General features: G+C 39.8%; 1 protein-coding gene across 1 annotated transcript in view; it reads left to right on the top strand.

The window, feature by feature from the left end:
- Positions 1–249: 249 nt before the first annotated feature.
- LOC109429739 (uncharacterized) overlaps positions 250–14680 on the top strand; it is a 50852-nt gene continuing 36421 nt past the window's right edge. The window contains exons 1-3 of the mRNA XM_062847535.1: positions 250–441; positions 701–1072; positions 4340–4646. Of these exons, the coding sequence (XP_062703519.1) occupies positions 250–441; positions 701–1072; positions 4340–4646 (871 nt within the window). The remainder of the gene's footprint in view (positions 442–700; positions 1073–4339; positions 4647–14680) is intronic.

The following is a 14680-nucleotide window of genomic DNA, read 5'->3' as shown; positions in this document are numbered from 1 at the left end:
TCGTGAAGGCTTTGTGCCAGGCAGCAACGATCGAATACCGATACCTTGACGAGATCACAGGATGGATAAGGTAAACTTCAATACGTGGGCCGTGAAGTGAAGTAGCAGGCTAACCAACGCAAGAGGATAAAGTCTGCTGGAAGCACTAGCGAGGTCAGAAGTGCAACTGTGCACTGTTTGCACATTCAGGATGACGGACGGAAGTTGATCATCGACATTACCTCCTGAAGTCTATCGCTGGCAAGCAACATGAACTGGAGAGTAAACGATGAGTACACCCATAGTGATCACCAGGCGATCTGTTACAGCGTTGGTCAACGGAACCCAAATGCGATACAGAGAAGCAGAACATACGTGAGAAAGTGGAAGACGAAGGCCTTCTACAAGGACCTCTTCGTCGAGGCACTCCGTGTGGACAGCGACACTCCAGATCAGAACACGGTAGGCTTATTAGGCTTACTATGCTACATATTTAGTACCTAGTAGATAAAGGTAAATTTTTAATATAGGTACGATTTTAGGTAACAAAAGTTGCGATAGAATTTTAATAAATAAGCGGGGTGAATGCGGTGACTTCTTCAGCGGATAACTGACACTGAGGAAGATCACAAGTGGTAGTCAAAATACGCGCATATGTCAAAGGATAAGCTAAAGAGGGCGAATTTAAATGGTGCAAAACTGCTAACACTCATTCGAAGAGGGTATTCTGCTTAGAGGGCTCAAAAAGTCTGTACAAGATACAGAAACTGGTTTTACTGCCGAAGCCAGGAAAACCACCGGGGGATCCAGGGATCCACCGTCGATATGCCTGCTGGACACACTTGGGAAGCTGCTGGAGAAGGTCATCCTTAACAGGGTGGAGCCGTTCACAGAAGGAGAGCATAGACTGTCACAGCTACAGTTCGGAAGGAAAAGTCGACGGTGCATACTATCCGGAAGGTCCTGGAGAGGATCGAGAAGGCGTCCAAAGAGAAGAGAAGAGGAAATGGCCTTGCGAGGTGGTAAAAAGATCGATGCCGGTCAGTCAAACAAAAATACTGACGGAGTTGCAGAGGAAGTGAAGGAACGATCAGTAAGTTGGGATCGTTTGAAGAGGTACGAAATACGAGAAGTGCATGAGCATAGATTAGAAGCGACGAAAGGTGCATGAGCACAATAACAGAAGAACTTATGAGAGCCCATTGTCCCCCTGAAGCAGTCACAACAGTGGTACCAGGGGGATCGAGGCAGAGTTTTTCCAATCGGTTTTCTCTGCTGAGGTAGGTTCAACTTGTCGAGCTGAGTCGATTGGTATATAAAATTTGATCCCTCCATGGGCTCTATCAAATTCAGTACACCTTGATGTAAGAGAAAGGCATAAATAATATCAGAAATCAGCTAATTATTAGCAGGAATTCACTGCCTTGGGGATCTCTTTGAATTTTCTCCTGTTAATTGCAAATAATTTAACAAGAACTTCTCCTGAATTTTCCTAAGATCCAGCTAAGATTTTGCCTGGAAAGATCAAAGAATATTGTAAAAAAAAATATTGCCGGACGATCAACTTGTAATGAACTCCGTTGAGTAATGAAAACAAAATCTGAATCAAACTGGTGTTATGAGGCAAAAGACTTGAAAACCCCTGACTAGCGTAACCTATAAGACAAAGTATATTGTTATTTGTGGTACATGGTGATAGTCTGGTTAGATAGTGCATCTTTCATGCCACTAGCTACGCCTTATTACGCCAATAGAAGCAATCAGGCTGTTATGAATTGACTCAATGGCGCATCCAGTACCGGCTCCCTCAAGCTAGATAATCAGTAACCACAAGCAACGACTGCCGAATCTTGATCACAGAATGGACAGAGAATTCGCCACCTAATCAACGAACGCCAACCAACCGTTAAATGCGACTCATTAAACGAGAAATTCCTTTCCACCGCAAACTTATCCGATTAAAATTAACTGCGCCCGTAACCTGAGCTGTCCAATGTTTATTAAAAATAACATCGCGTCGATTAATTCCGACAAGTTGGGACTCTCGGGGTGCCACCGCGTTGGACCTCCGGCCAAACCGTTTCGAATCCAATCCGAATGATCCCGACGAGATGGGGGTCTCCAAAAAAACCTCGGCCTTTTTGAAAAGTCATCATACCCATTTAGATCTCGGTCCGGGGAGAAGAAATTTACGCTCCGTCATATTAGCCCGTATAATGTAGAAAGTCATCAGCGGCAACGCTTCAGCTCGGACGCTTGGAGTTGGTCCGATGGGTAGCCGCAGGCTACCGAGTGGTCTATTTGACCCACACGCGTTAACGACTTTTCGATCCACTGGCACTGACTGCGGTGATATAGGATTTCGGCGGCCTCTCCGGCTTCGTGGTCAAATCGAGACAACCGAAAACAAGGAGCCAGCACAAGTCATTATCAATTCCATATATCTCGCTTGTGGTGCCCGACGAGATTGAACTTTGGGTGCCCTCTCGTGGTGTTTATACGGTGACCTCCGTTGCTGCGGTTTCTCAGTAGAGGGGCGTGCTGGTGCAAGATATAGTCGGTTTCAGTGTAGGGTTACCAACGATGCATTTTGCGTTATATCGTATTCAGACCTGACATTTTTGCCTTTCTCGTACACCAAAGGGTACTTAAGGGCTATATGTTCTTTCCAAAAATGAATTTTCTATAGAAGGCTCGGAGGGTCAAGTCACATATACCAATCAACTCAGTTCGACGAATTGAGATGATGTCTGTGTGTATGTCTGTGTGCAAAATAAGGCCACTCACTTTTAAGGCACTTCCCATTGGCCGATTTTTTGGATCATAGCTCGAATTGAACCGGAATTTGACCACATTGCTTGCTATTAAAAATGGTTCCGATCGGTCAAGACGTTTCGGAGTTACGGCCAGCACTGACAGAACTGCCCTATATAAAATTGAACCAAGCCCCATCATGCGACAAATCAAACTGCGGAAATTTTTGTAAGCTTAAGCATGGTTGACGAATTTTGTGCGGAAATCAACACTAGAGAACAGAAATCCCACGAGGTCAGCCCAAAATTCAAGATGGCCGTCTAATGTTCAATATGGCGGCTCCGAATTCAAGATGATGGCTGTTTAACGGTGTTTTAGGCTCTGAAACCATGCAAAATGGGTATGTTTGATATGGCGAAGATGCCCACAAACCAAAAATGGTGACCAGAATATCCAAGATGACGGCCTAAAATCCAAGATGGCGGCTCCAAGCTGAAAATGTCGTCTGTTTAATGGGGTTTGAAGCCATAAAACCTTGATATGGGGAAGATGTGTGGAGTCCGAAAATGGCAATTATAATATCAATGGAGTTTCAGGCCCTAACACCATGCAATAAGGGTACACAATGATGTTTCAGATTTAATCACGGCCTCCGTGCGATAGTCCTTCATTTTTCATTCAATTGATGATACATTTGAGGGCAAGTATTTCCCCTTTTTTAAGATTAATGTTGAAGGCAAAGTTAAAAATATTGAAAACGCGTAAATGTGGAATATTTAAAAGCATTTTTAAAAATAGGCGTGATGAAATCGGAACAATACTGTATTTGGTATGAGGAAGATGTTCGCAATCCAAAATGGCGGCCTAAATCCAAGATGGGGGCTCCAAATTCATAATGGCGGCTGTTTTATGAAGTTTTAGGCCCTAAAACTTTGCAATATGAGTGTATTTGGTATGGAAAGATGTCTGGACTCTGTTACCGAATACGCTAACAACAGCCTAGAAAAGACGCGATTGCAGAAAGTCATTAACAAAATTAGCAAACCAACAAATGTTAATGTGAGACTCCGCATGCAGTACCCAATTAGAAAAGACAAGTAAATTTCCAATTACTTGTCTTTTCTACATTTATGTGTACGCACTAACCCAACCCTACATTTCGCCATCTACGAGCGAAAGGCGAATCTGGCAACCCACGTCCGGAGCGAAAACCGAGAAAGAGAGAGAGGGAGGAAAAGGAGATGTTGGAGATCGTGCCCAAGCCGGAGGTCGTGCGACGTCCATGAGTCAGTCGAGAGGAGTCCATTGAAGTGAACGGACAGTTTAATTTGAAGTTCGAAACCAATTCGCGGAGACCCGACCGTTACCACGCAGAATTAGCTCCGATTACCCGCTAACGGGTGAAGTGCCACGAGTGCGAAGTGGTACGGGGCCTTAGGGAGAGTCAACCTAAGCCCGACGGCGTCACAGACATCTCATCACGAAGAAGCTGCACCATACACCGGTGGCGATCCCTAGGAACCGGATTTGAAGAAGTGGCCGATTTCCATCGGTGCCCCCATCCGACGTCTGTCGAAAATTGTAAACCCGTCCGAAACCCGCTCAGCTACACTCGGCCTCGACCCATCGATCCGGTCCCACCACGTGGAGGATCCCATTACTGCAGGGCGGTCAATCAGCCTCCCTAGCAGACGACGACAAGGTAGCCCATAAAAGTGTATCCGGGCCGAGCCCCTTGATTGAGGTGCCCATTTGGCTGGAAGCGAACTCGCATCGTGAGCGGCCGAACGCTACGGCTCAACGTTGCTGGCGACTGATTCGACTGTTGCTTGGCCGTGACCCACCGGTATCGACTGCCCGTTGGTACTCCGACGGCTCAGGGTGCTCGACGATTGGCCACCATCCAGTGGAAGGTACTGCGGTATATTGGAAGTCCGTGCCCGCACGAAATTCCTCCTAAGAGCGTTGGAGCAGAAAGAACATCCTCGCCGGCGGCCTCTAACGATCATCACGGTGGCTGTTCATCCCCGTACGCCGGGTCAAGATCCTGACGGCCGGCTCACTGGGAAGCACCCCAGCCACAGGTATGTCAACTCAAGTCTCGTCCTAATGCGCATGTCCTCAAAGGGCCCCAACTCATCGATCAGCCGCAACATTAAACTAACCCTAACCACTAACCCGATGTAAACGAAAATAAAATAAGTAAAATGTACGTAAATCTTTCTTATTAATGAATGAAAGTCTTTCTGCATGCGATTGCGTCGTCTTTGTAGTTTGTCCGCTTCGTTGCGATTTTCCGTGAGCCCTCTGAGCAGGTATCGCCGACCCTGAGACCCACATAAAACAACGCACATTGGGCAAAATCAAGCCCAAAGGTGGAACAAATTCATAACTTTCTTAATACGAGACACTATGTGACCATCAATGGCTTTTTCGAAAGCTAATTTTCTCAAGAATTGGTTGGTGGATGATTCATGTACGGGCAACTTCTCTGAAGCGAGTTATAGAGCCCGTTTTACCCCAGCTCCCCCTAAAATTTGTGAATTTATGTCATTTTACGGCACTTGTTATGATTTTAATGATTATTTCGCTGGGATACCATCGCCCCACTCCCATTGAGTAACGTTACATACAAAAAGTTATTAAAATGTTGGAATTTTAGGGTGTTGTGGGGTCAATTAGGCAATGGTATATTTTCAAGGTAGAAATTCATTTTTTATTTTTATTTATCATTGTTTACCTGACAATAACTAAATAAATGATCGAATACACATGGTTTATTCCTAAAGAAACCATTTTTGGCGAGTTTGATCTTAAATTATTGGTTATATTTAAGTTTTCCCGCATACAAATATGAGTAGTTCCCATCCTTATACCACCGATTCCAAACATTTCCAAACGATGAGCCATTGCTTATATACTCCAAAAATATCCTAAATGTTGTTTGCGCATAGCCTCATAGACGGGAGGTGACGGCAGCATATAGTTTTAGAGCTTAGTTTACCCAAACTCCCCTATAAACTTATTTTTTATTGTTTTTAAATTAAAACAACTTTAACTTGAAGCTTCAATGCATGATATGAGTTAAAATTGATGAAGAGCTAACCAGCAACATCACTGCATTCTATGAAATTTGGAAATTTAGGGTACAATGGGGTTAAATAAAAAAAAACATTCAAAAAGCTTGAATGACCATATAAGTTGACAAATAACTTGTTTGAAAGATAATATCCATACGAGTTCATTAATGATTGATTAATGCACAGGTAGAACACATATAGCCGAAGCGCTAAACGCGTGAGTATTCAGCAAAACCGTGCAGAGAGTGTTGGGTTCGATTTTTTGTCGGTCCGGGGTTTGGCATTATTGAAATTCCCTTGACATAATGTCACATGAACGACAGCATTTCCTCAGAATTGATGTGTGTATCAACATATTGACTTGATTTTTCGTATACGGATAGTACTGACCGTCAATTTTAATGTGGATTGATTAAAAATTGGTGTGAAGAATTAGCAATAAGTTAAAATTCACAAATACAAAGAAATTAAAAAAAAAAAAAAAAAAGATTAAAAATTGATTGAGTTATGTCGAAAAACAACCCGTGCAAAGAAAGAATTGAGTGTATGTAATGTAGGGTGCAAGACTTTTTGGACAGTTTGTCCGATTTTGCACAGTACGTACAGCAAATTATCTAGCCGAATACAAAAAATCAAGTCAATACCAACATCTTGAGGAATGTATATCTAACCTGAGTTTTGTTTTTTGTGCATTTGAACTTGATTAATTACTAAACCTTTCTTTTGCATTAACCATATCCACCACTGATCTTCGTTAGCGAACAAGCAGGCGAAATACTGCATATACGACATAAATTTGTTCGGTAACATCTGGCAAGGAAATCATCCCCAGAGCAAAATTCATTTAATATAATGGCAGTATGTCTTTATAAAAACGATGAAATTGTACTACCGCACAAACGGGAAGATTCTGCTTCAATGAACGCAACGCCAGATGAAGGTGACTTAGATTATGATCAGATGTGCAAAGAGATGTGCTTAGGAAATCTAGTATCTATTACTAAAATACATACACTATCCGTCATAGAGACTCACAAAAAGTATTGCAACAATATTGAATCACCCTAACTCACCTCGATATGTCTAAAACCAGAACACCTACAAAAATGCCGCTTGCAGAAAAATTGTTGCTTTTGGGATTCTGAATAACATTGATGAAGACAGCATCTTTGTAAGGTATTGGAGATATCAAGGTGAGTAAATGCGATACAATATTGTTGCAATACATTTTTTGAGTATTACTTATGACGAGTAGTGTACTTGGCTAAGTGGAATAAGACTTTCATATTATTATTAGTGTATAGCAAAATAAAATAAATACCTATTTGATGTTTAAGTTGCTATTTTGTTAACAAAAATATAACGAATGCATTTTGGAGACTTTTTACTACAATGTGTTACTACAACCCCCATAAAGTCTATCGGCAAGCAGCAGTTTGGATATTCTCAAATTCACGCGACAGCTCTTCATCATGAAATGCTTGAAATGGTCAATAATGGAAGTGTGCGACATAGATTTTAAATATTATTTCACGTATTGATTATAAATTTCTTCATCTTCAATACCAAAATTCCGAGAAATAAGCAGCAGCATATTTTGCTCCATTATCCCCCAAACGTCATATTTATAACATCTTTCATGTATACTCATTGGAATCAGAATGTCATAATATGAATGATATATTATATTAACTGCAATGGAACAATTTGATTATACTTTTAGGGAAATTGGGGTGAAACAGGCTTTACACCCCGCTGAAGCAATGTCGTAAGTACAAGAATCATTCGTATAGAAATTATCTGCCAAACAAGCTATTTGTCAACTTATATGGTCATTCAAGCTTTTTGAATGTTTTTTTTTTCTCATTTAACCCCATTGTACCCTAAATTTCCAAATTTCATAGGATGTAGAGATATTACTGGTTAGCTCTTTGTCAATATTAACTCAAATCATGCATAGAAGTTTCAAGTTGAAGTTGTTTTAATTTAAAAACAATAAAAAATAAGTTTATAGGGGAGTTTGGGTAAACTAAGCTCTAAAACTATATGCTGCCGTCACCTCCCGTCTATGAGGCAATGCGCAAACAACATTTAGGATATTTTTGGAGTATATAAGCAATGGCTCATCGTTTGGAAATGTTTGGAATCGGTGGTATAAGGATGGGAACTACTCATATTTGTATGCGGGAAAACTTAAATATAACCAATAATTTAAGATCAAACTCGCCAAAAATGGTTTCTTTAGGAATAAACCATGTGTATTCGATCATTTATTTAGTTATTGTCACGTAAAAAATCATTAATAAAAATAAAAAATGAATTTCTACCTTGAAAATATACCATTGCCTAATTGACCCCACAACACCCTAAAATTCCAACATTTTAATAACTTTTTGTATGTAACGTTACTCAATGGGAGTGGGGCGATGGTATCCCAGCGAAATAATCATTAAAATCATAACCAGTGCCGTAAAATGACATAAATTCACAAATTTTAGGGGGAACTGGGGTAAAACGGACTCTATAACTCGCTTCAGAGAAGTTGCCCGTACATGAATCATCCACCAACCAATTCTTGAGAAAATTAGCTTTCGAAAAAGCCATTGATGGTCGCATAGTGTCTCGTATTAAGAAAGTTATTAATTTTTTCCACCTTTAGGCTTGATTTTGCCCAATGTGCAACGGTGAGCTAGTTAGGGACGTACGGACGTCCACTGCCCAGACGTGTGGACGTCCCTGGCAGTTACAACTCCAAATATGGCGACCAAAATATCCAAGATGGCAGATGTCTGGATTCTAAAAATGGCGACCGGAGTATCCAAGATGGCTATCTAAAATCCAAAATAGTGGCTTCAATATCAAGATGGCAGCTGATTTTTGGAGTTTCAGACTCTAAAACCATGCAATATGGGTATATCTGGTATGGAAAAGAAGTCTGGAGTCCCAAAATGGCGACCAGAATTTCCATATGGTGGTCTGAAATCCAATATGGCTGCTCAAATTCCAGAAATTGTTTTTTTTTTCAAAAGTTTGATACTCAAAAATCAAACGCCAGATAAACGATATGATTTCAGGCGCTATGAAATAGCTTTTTGTTAAACGTATGAAAGTGCGATATTCATCAACACGTCACCTGAGTTTTGTTGAAAATGGTTTTCGAAGGCACGAGAAAGGCGCCACCGCTAGGTGGTTTAATTAGTGTTGCGTCGTGCTTGAAGTCAATTTGGTTAAACTGGCAACACATTCAGAAGTAGCATTTCGCACAATAATTATATGTATATTGTGATAGGATTTAGGCAGTGGAAAAATTGACATTGGTTGGAGCGGATGTATCTCCAGCAGTTGCTCTGAAACTACCATGTAAGACCCTTATTCTATATTATAAGTATATTTTGCATTCAAATAGAAATATATTTGCAGCATTGAAGCTGTCGTAAAGTAAACGCTGCTTTCGATATGAGTTTCGCCGAACTGGAGATGACTACCCCCAACAATTAGGGTTTTTTTAAATCAACATATTCGAAAAATGAAAAATCCAGCTTAATTGACCGCCAAGAGATACATCCACACAAGCAATCAATGAAAAAGCTGTTTGGGACTAACAGGCATCTTGAGAGGGCGAGAGTGGGTGAACTTCTAGTTCTAGAGAGAATGATGATGTAATCACTACGCAAACCACATGTACCAGTACGTCTACACAAGTGCATGCGTATTGTTCTCGTATTATTGTATTGTTGGCTTCATATAAAACAATTCGCTCTCACTTGTAGTTAATGGGCACAAACGCAGGTGTGTTGTTTATTGGCATCTAAGCCGAAAGAGAGATGGTTTGTGAAAAAAGAGTGTTTATGGTGTGGGCTCGTGTTCAGTTTGGCTTTCTATTCCTCAAAATCTGTTCTACACCAGAACGCGATTTTTTTTTTGTCATAAATTCATCTCTCAATTTGTCGATTACCAACATTCTGTGCCTTCTAATTACAAGTTTTTTTTTTGTAAAATTAGATCTTCTCTTGAAAAAGAAAACAGGTATGCAGAGTGACATTTTGTGAAAAATTCTACATATCCAGGGTGATTCTTTGAAACCAAAAAGCCCGAGATGAACTAGCCTAGGGCTAAAAATCTCGTTAATACAGAAAAAAAAAAAACCAAAAAGGAGTGCTATCAGCATTTGTTCAAATTGACGTATGACGCGAAAAAAAAATAAAAAAATGATGCTGTAACTCTTTAAATTTCTTCATTATCTTAACCCGAGAGCAGTCGCGTTGTGTATTTAGATCACGTACCACTGAAAATGTACGCCTTCGGTACACAGCGTGAACATGGTGTCGTTGAAGGTGGTCGAAGATATAACTGCTCAGGGTTCAAAAATCCAGTGTTTTCAAAAAATTAAGTGTTTTAATTTTATTTAATTTTTTCAGTTTTCTCATTTTGAATGAAGCAAAATTGTTGTATTCTGAGATTAAGAAGGTAATGTCCACCATAATTAAACCATTTAGTTTGTGTAGTTATTATTGGAATTCCCAATTCTCAATTGTTAACTTGCTAAATCACCATCGAAACAAGAATTATTAACCATTGCATTTAAAAAAAAAACTGGTAACTCTATTACTCACGTTCGATATCTTCTCCCATCTGCCTCGTTCGGCCGCCATAGTACCAACCACTAAAACAACCGTGCGAGATGGCTCTGCTACTGATTAAATAATATGCCCCTTGCCGAACACACAAACCCATGTATCTTGGTGCCCTAGGAGAGGAGAAAACCTCCTTCCACCCGAGACGATCGATCGCCAGCGAGTAAGAGTGCTTTTCTTACACACCAGATTATTATTAATCGAACAACCGTGGCTATTAATTTCGCTGGATTTGGTGGTTCACGCGGTTCTCTCGATTCGATCCGCTGCTGAGCTGACTCTACTAGGCCCATATTAGTTCAAGAGGTAGGCGTCTACTTGCTCATATGTTGGTGAACGATGGATCCCGATCGTAGACGAACCTATAGGTTAACATTAAACTGGACCGCGTTCGATATGAGCTCGAACCAGTGATGACGAGGACTGCGGCTGAAGATGCTGGTGTGTTGATAAAAAAAGAGCGAAACAAAACCTCATCGTTCGATCTAGCCCCGAGGATTGCATGTATAATTATCGAATAAAATGCTGAAATGTATATTTAGTTCCAAATTGCAACCCATATTAAGTGCGATAATGCCATGGTGAGCAGTTTGCTTCGCAATCGGTCGGGGATTTAATCATGAGAAACAATCGAATTACATTTCTGGTATTTGGTTCTTGCGGTAGAGTCATGCACAAATAAGCTTACTATATCTTTCTTTCAAAACGTGAGACCAAATGCTTTAATACTGATATTTGCTAGTATTTGTTTGTACTAGAGAAGTACTTTTGTTGCGTAAGAAAACAAAGTACTTTTCTAGGAAAATAATAGGCTCTAGTTTCCCTTAGACCACAACCTCACGACAAGTGCGATAGTCCAAAACGGGAACAGAACAACCCACTAGTCTTTACCTTCTCGCCCTAGTTTACAAACGTAGCTGAAAAAATGCTTTACAAGTGTAATTTTGTTCCCCATCATCTAGGAAAGTGGCGGCCGGGTTTACAATTTTTTCTTCGCCAACACAATGATGGCAGCGACAGTTTCAACGTTCGCACCAGTGCCAGTCAGCGGAGCTGGACCTCCTGTTTGGAATAAAAATTCGCATAGGCAATCAGCTTCACGCGCTAGTTGTCGCTAGCTTCACGCCATCCCATGTCCCCCTCCTCATCGTATTCGAGTGAGGTGCCTTATATGCCCACTATTGGTCACACACAACAAGGGACCACCACGCCGCCGCCGGCCAACTGGACAAGATAGCTGATTGGGGGAATCGGTATCGAATGCGCTTTTCCTGGAATATTCAAAATATTAAGGGGATTCACTTATTTCACAACCTAAACCGCTGATTAAAGATTATTCTAATTAAACGTCGCAATCACTAAGGTAATCTATCATTATATCATTCGCAATTTCATGAAACATTTCAAATAGCAGAAAATCATGGCTTAGGCAGCAATTTAAACTGTTTAGTGAGTCCCTTTATTAATCTTGATTCGATCAATTGTAACTACAGAAGATATACAATGCTCTAAGGCGCAAAGGTTCCTGAGAAAATCATCCGCCTCATTGAAACACAGTATGATGCTTTTTGTGTACAGTACTGCGCAAAGGTGTATTTTTCTAACTAGCGGTATTGTTACATAACGTAATCGATAAGATCCTAGCAGGTGCGATTGATCATGAATCAAAAAGTGAGTTGCTGTGACATAAACAGAAAAATGAGATAGATTTACGATACCAACCAAAAATTACTAAATGTGTTTTTCCTTTAATCCAAATAGGTTCTAACACATCTTATTTGAGATGTTTTGAGAATAGAAGCAGAAAATCTTCGGATATCATAACAAAAACTTAATGACACTTTTTCGAGAAAAACCCAAAAAGTGTCAATCCATGCTAACTTCTTCCAAGATTCAAAGAGTATCTGTGCTTTGAAGACTTGTGAAGTATCAATATATTGTCGATAAACGTTCGAAATTTCATTTAATTCGGTTCACTGGTTTCGGAAAAATGACAGTTCAAAAACAGGCTGTATATGTAATAGTGTTTTGCTAGAACTGTTCTAGGTTCGCGAAAGATTTACCAATCGGATTCAAATTCGTACCAATAATGCAAATATAATAGGTTGACAAACAATCAAAATTTGAGAATTTTTTATGCACTCTGTGAAAAGTTACAGCATACTGAACTTTTTTGTGAGAGAAAAAAAAGTTGCCTGTCCCAAACATTGTGGCGAACCCCTGTGTCTTAGTTATAAAACACATTGATTTTTGACATTTTTTGTAAAGAACGCCTAAACTGTTATGCATTTCTCAGAATGTGAGACGTCTAAAGGCGAAACTGGAAGCATTTCCTCTTTTTTTTTGGTTTTTGATTTTTATTAAATAACGAAGCAATATTTTTAAAATCGGTTTTCGTGTACATGTAGAGTATCGATCAGGGCATCTTCTGAATTTTTTACGCTGTAGAAAATGTTTTTCGTTTTTGCAAAAACCATTTTTTAGTGAAATTTTGTTCAAAACCATTTTCTGCAAAAACGAAAAACATTTTCTCTCGCGTAAAAAATTCAGAAGATACCCTGATCCATACTCTACATGTGCACGAAAACCGATTTTGAAAATATCGCTTCGTTATTTAATAAAAAATCAAAAACCAAAAAGTGAGGAAATGGATCCAGTTTCACCTTAAGTATGTTATTTTGGTCAAAATAATGCCTGGAAAATATAAGGAGTGTTATTTTTATAAGGAGACGTGATATTGTGAAGACAGTGAATTAACCCTCCTTTGGCATTACTTGTCGAAATATCTGGAGGAACTTTTGAGAAAATTTCCATGAGGAGTTTTAAAGCAACGTCTAGAGAAATCTTTGGGGGACTCCCGTGGAACTCCTGCAGGATTTTTCGAAAAGTGTAGCAATTCCTGAGGATCTCCTGAAGGAATTCCAGCATAGCTCCTGAACAAATTTTCGAGAAACTGCTGGGAAACTCCTGAAGAATTTCACGGGAAGTCCTGAGGGATTCCCTAGAAACTCGTCGATGTTCTTGGAGAACATCACGATGAATTTCTGAGGGACTCCTGGAGGAATTTGCGAAGAACGCCTAGAGGAATCCTTGGGTAATTTTCGACATTTCCAAATACCATAAAAATCATTTTTATGTCAGTGGATGCACAAGTAACACAAAGCAAAACTCAAAATATTATGAGATACAATAGAAGTAAGAATTACATCAATAAAGCAAAGAGATACAAGAGTAGAGCTTGTAAAGCTTGAAGGTCTTAATTCCAGAACAGTTTGGATGACCTAAATCACCAAGTGAATGTTGCTAAGTTATCAGAATTCCACTCTGAGATTTTAGGAGTACCGTAGATTATATTCAGCGAGCATTCGCTACAATCAAAAAAATCCTGAGATTTGCAGATATTGTGACCCATACTTCAAAATACATTGGGTCCATTTGTATGCCAGAGGACTCACAAATTGCAACAAATAGAGATACTCGTAATAAAATACGGTGCAACAGTCACAATCGTGGAAGAATTTTGCCGTTAGAGTGAAGAAAAACAAGAGTAGAGCCTGTAGACCCTGAAGTTCCTAACTCCAGAATAGTTTGGAAAGCCTGGAATATCCCATGAATGTACCAAAAGCATTATAGATGTGCACTGAGGTTCCATCAGCAGTATAGACCACGGTTGCAAAAATTCCGAAGCTTCCAACGAACGTGAGTTTTTGTTTTTGTCTTTTCACCACGCCGCATTACGTTCAAGCCCCTGTCCTTCACGGAGGCAATTGAAAAGAGAATAAAAATTCTCTCTTCGCTCACACCGGGGAGACGCACAGTGGCCGGAAGCCGGACAAAAGCTCAAAAATCGACTTCAATATTTTATTTATCTAATATTTTTCTTCCAATATAGATACTTCAACTAAGAAAATTCCAAATTTTCAAGTCATTTGGTCATAAATTGAGTCTTGTAGATTTTTTCAAAGTTGAGGTTTTGTGTGGTCAGGGATTATTGTCTTTATTTTATGAGCTTTCTTCATGACCTCGTTGTAAAACTTAGGAAGATATGGATAATGTGACAATATTATTGGTGTTTTTGGGTATGAATGACCATGCCATTTCAGGGTTTGTTTGGAATCCAATCACAAAATTATTATGTTTTTACAACATGCAAAAATATTGTCTTTTATGAAATTTTGGAGAAAAACTTTGTACTAAAGAGATCCAGTACTTGTTTAGGAAACATCAGAAAAC

The sequence above is a fragment of the Aedes albopictus genome, chromosome 2 (assembly GCF_035046485.1).
Source record: "Aedes albopictus strain Foshan chromosome 2, AalbF5, whole genome shotgun sequence".
Classification (NCBI taxonomy): Eukaryota; Metazoa; Arthropoda; class Insecta; order Diptera; family Culicidae; genus Aedes; species Aedes albopictus.
The sequence above is the reverse complement of the archived record's forward strand: the minus strand, read 5'-3'. Positions and strand labels throughout refer to the sequence as shown.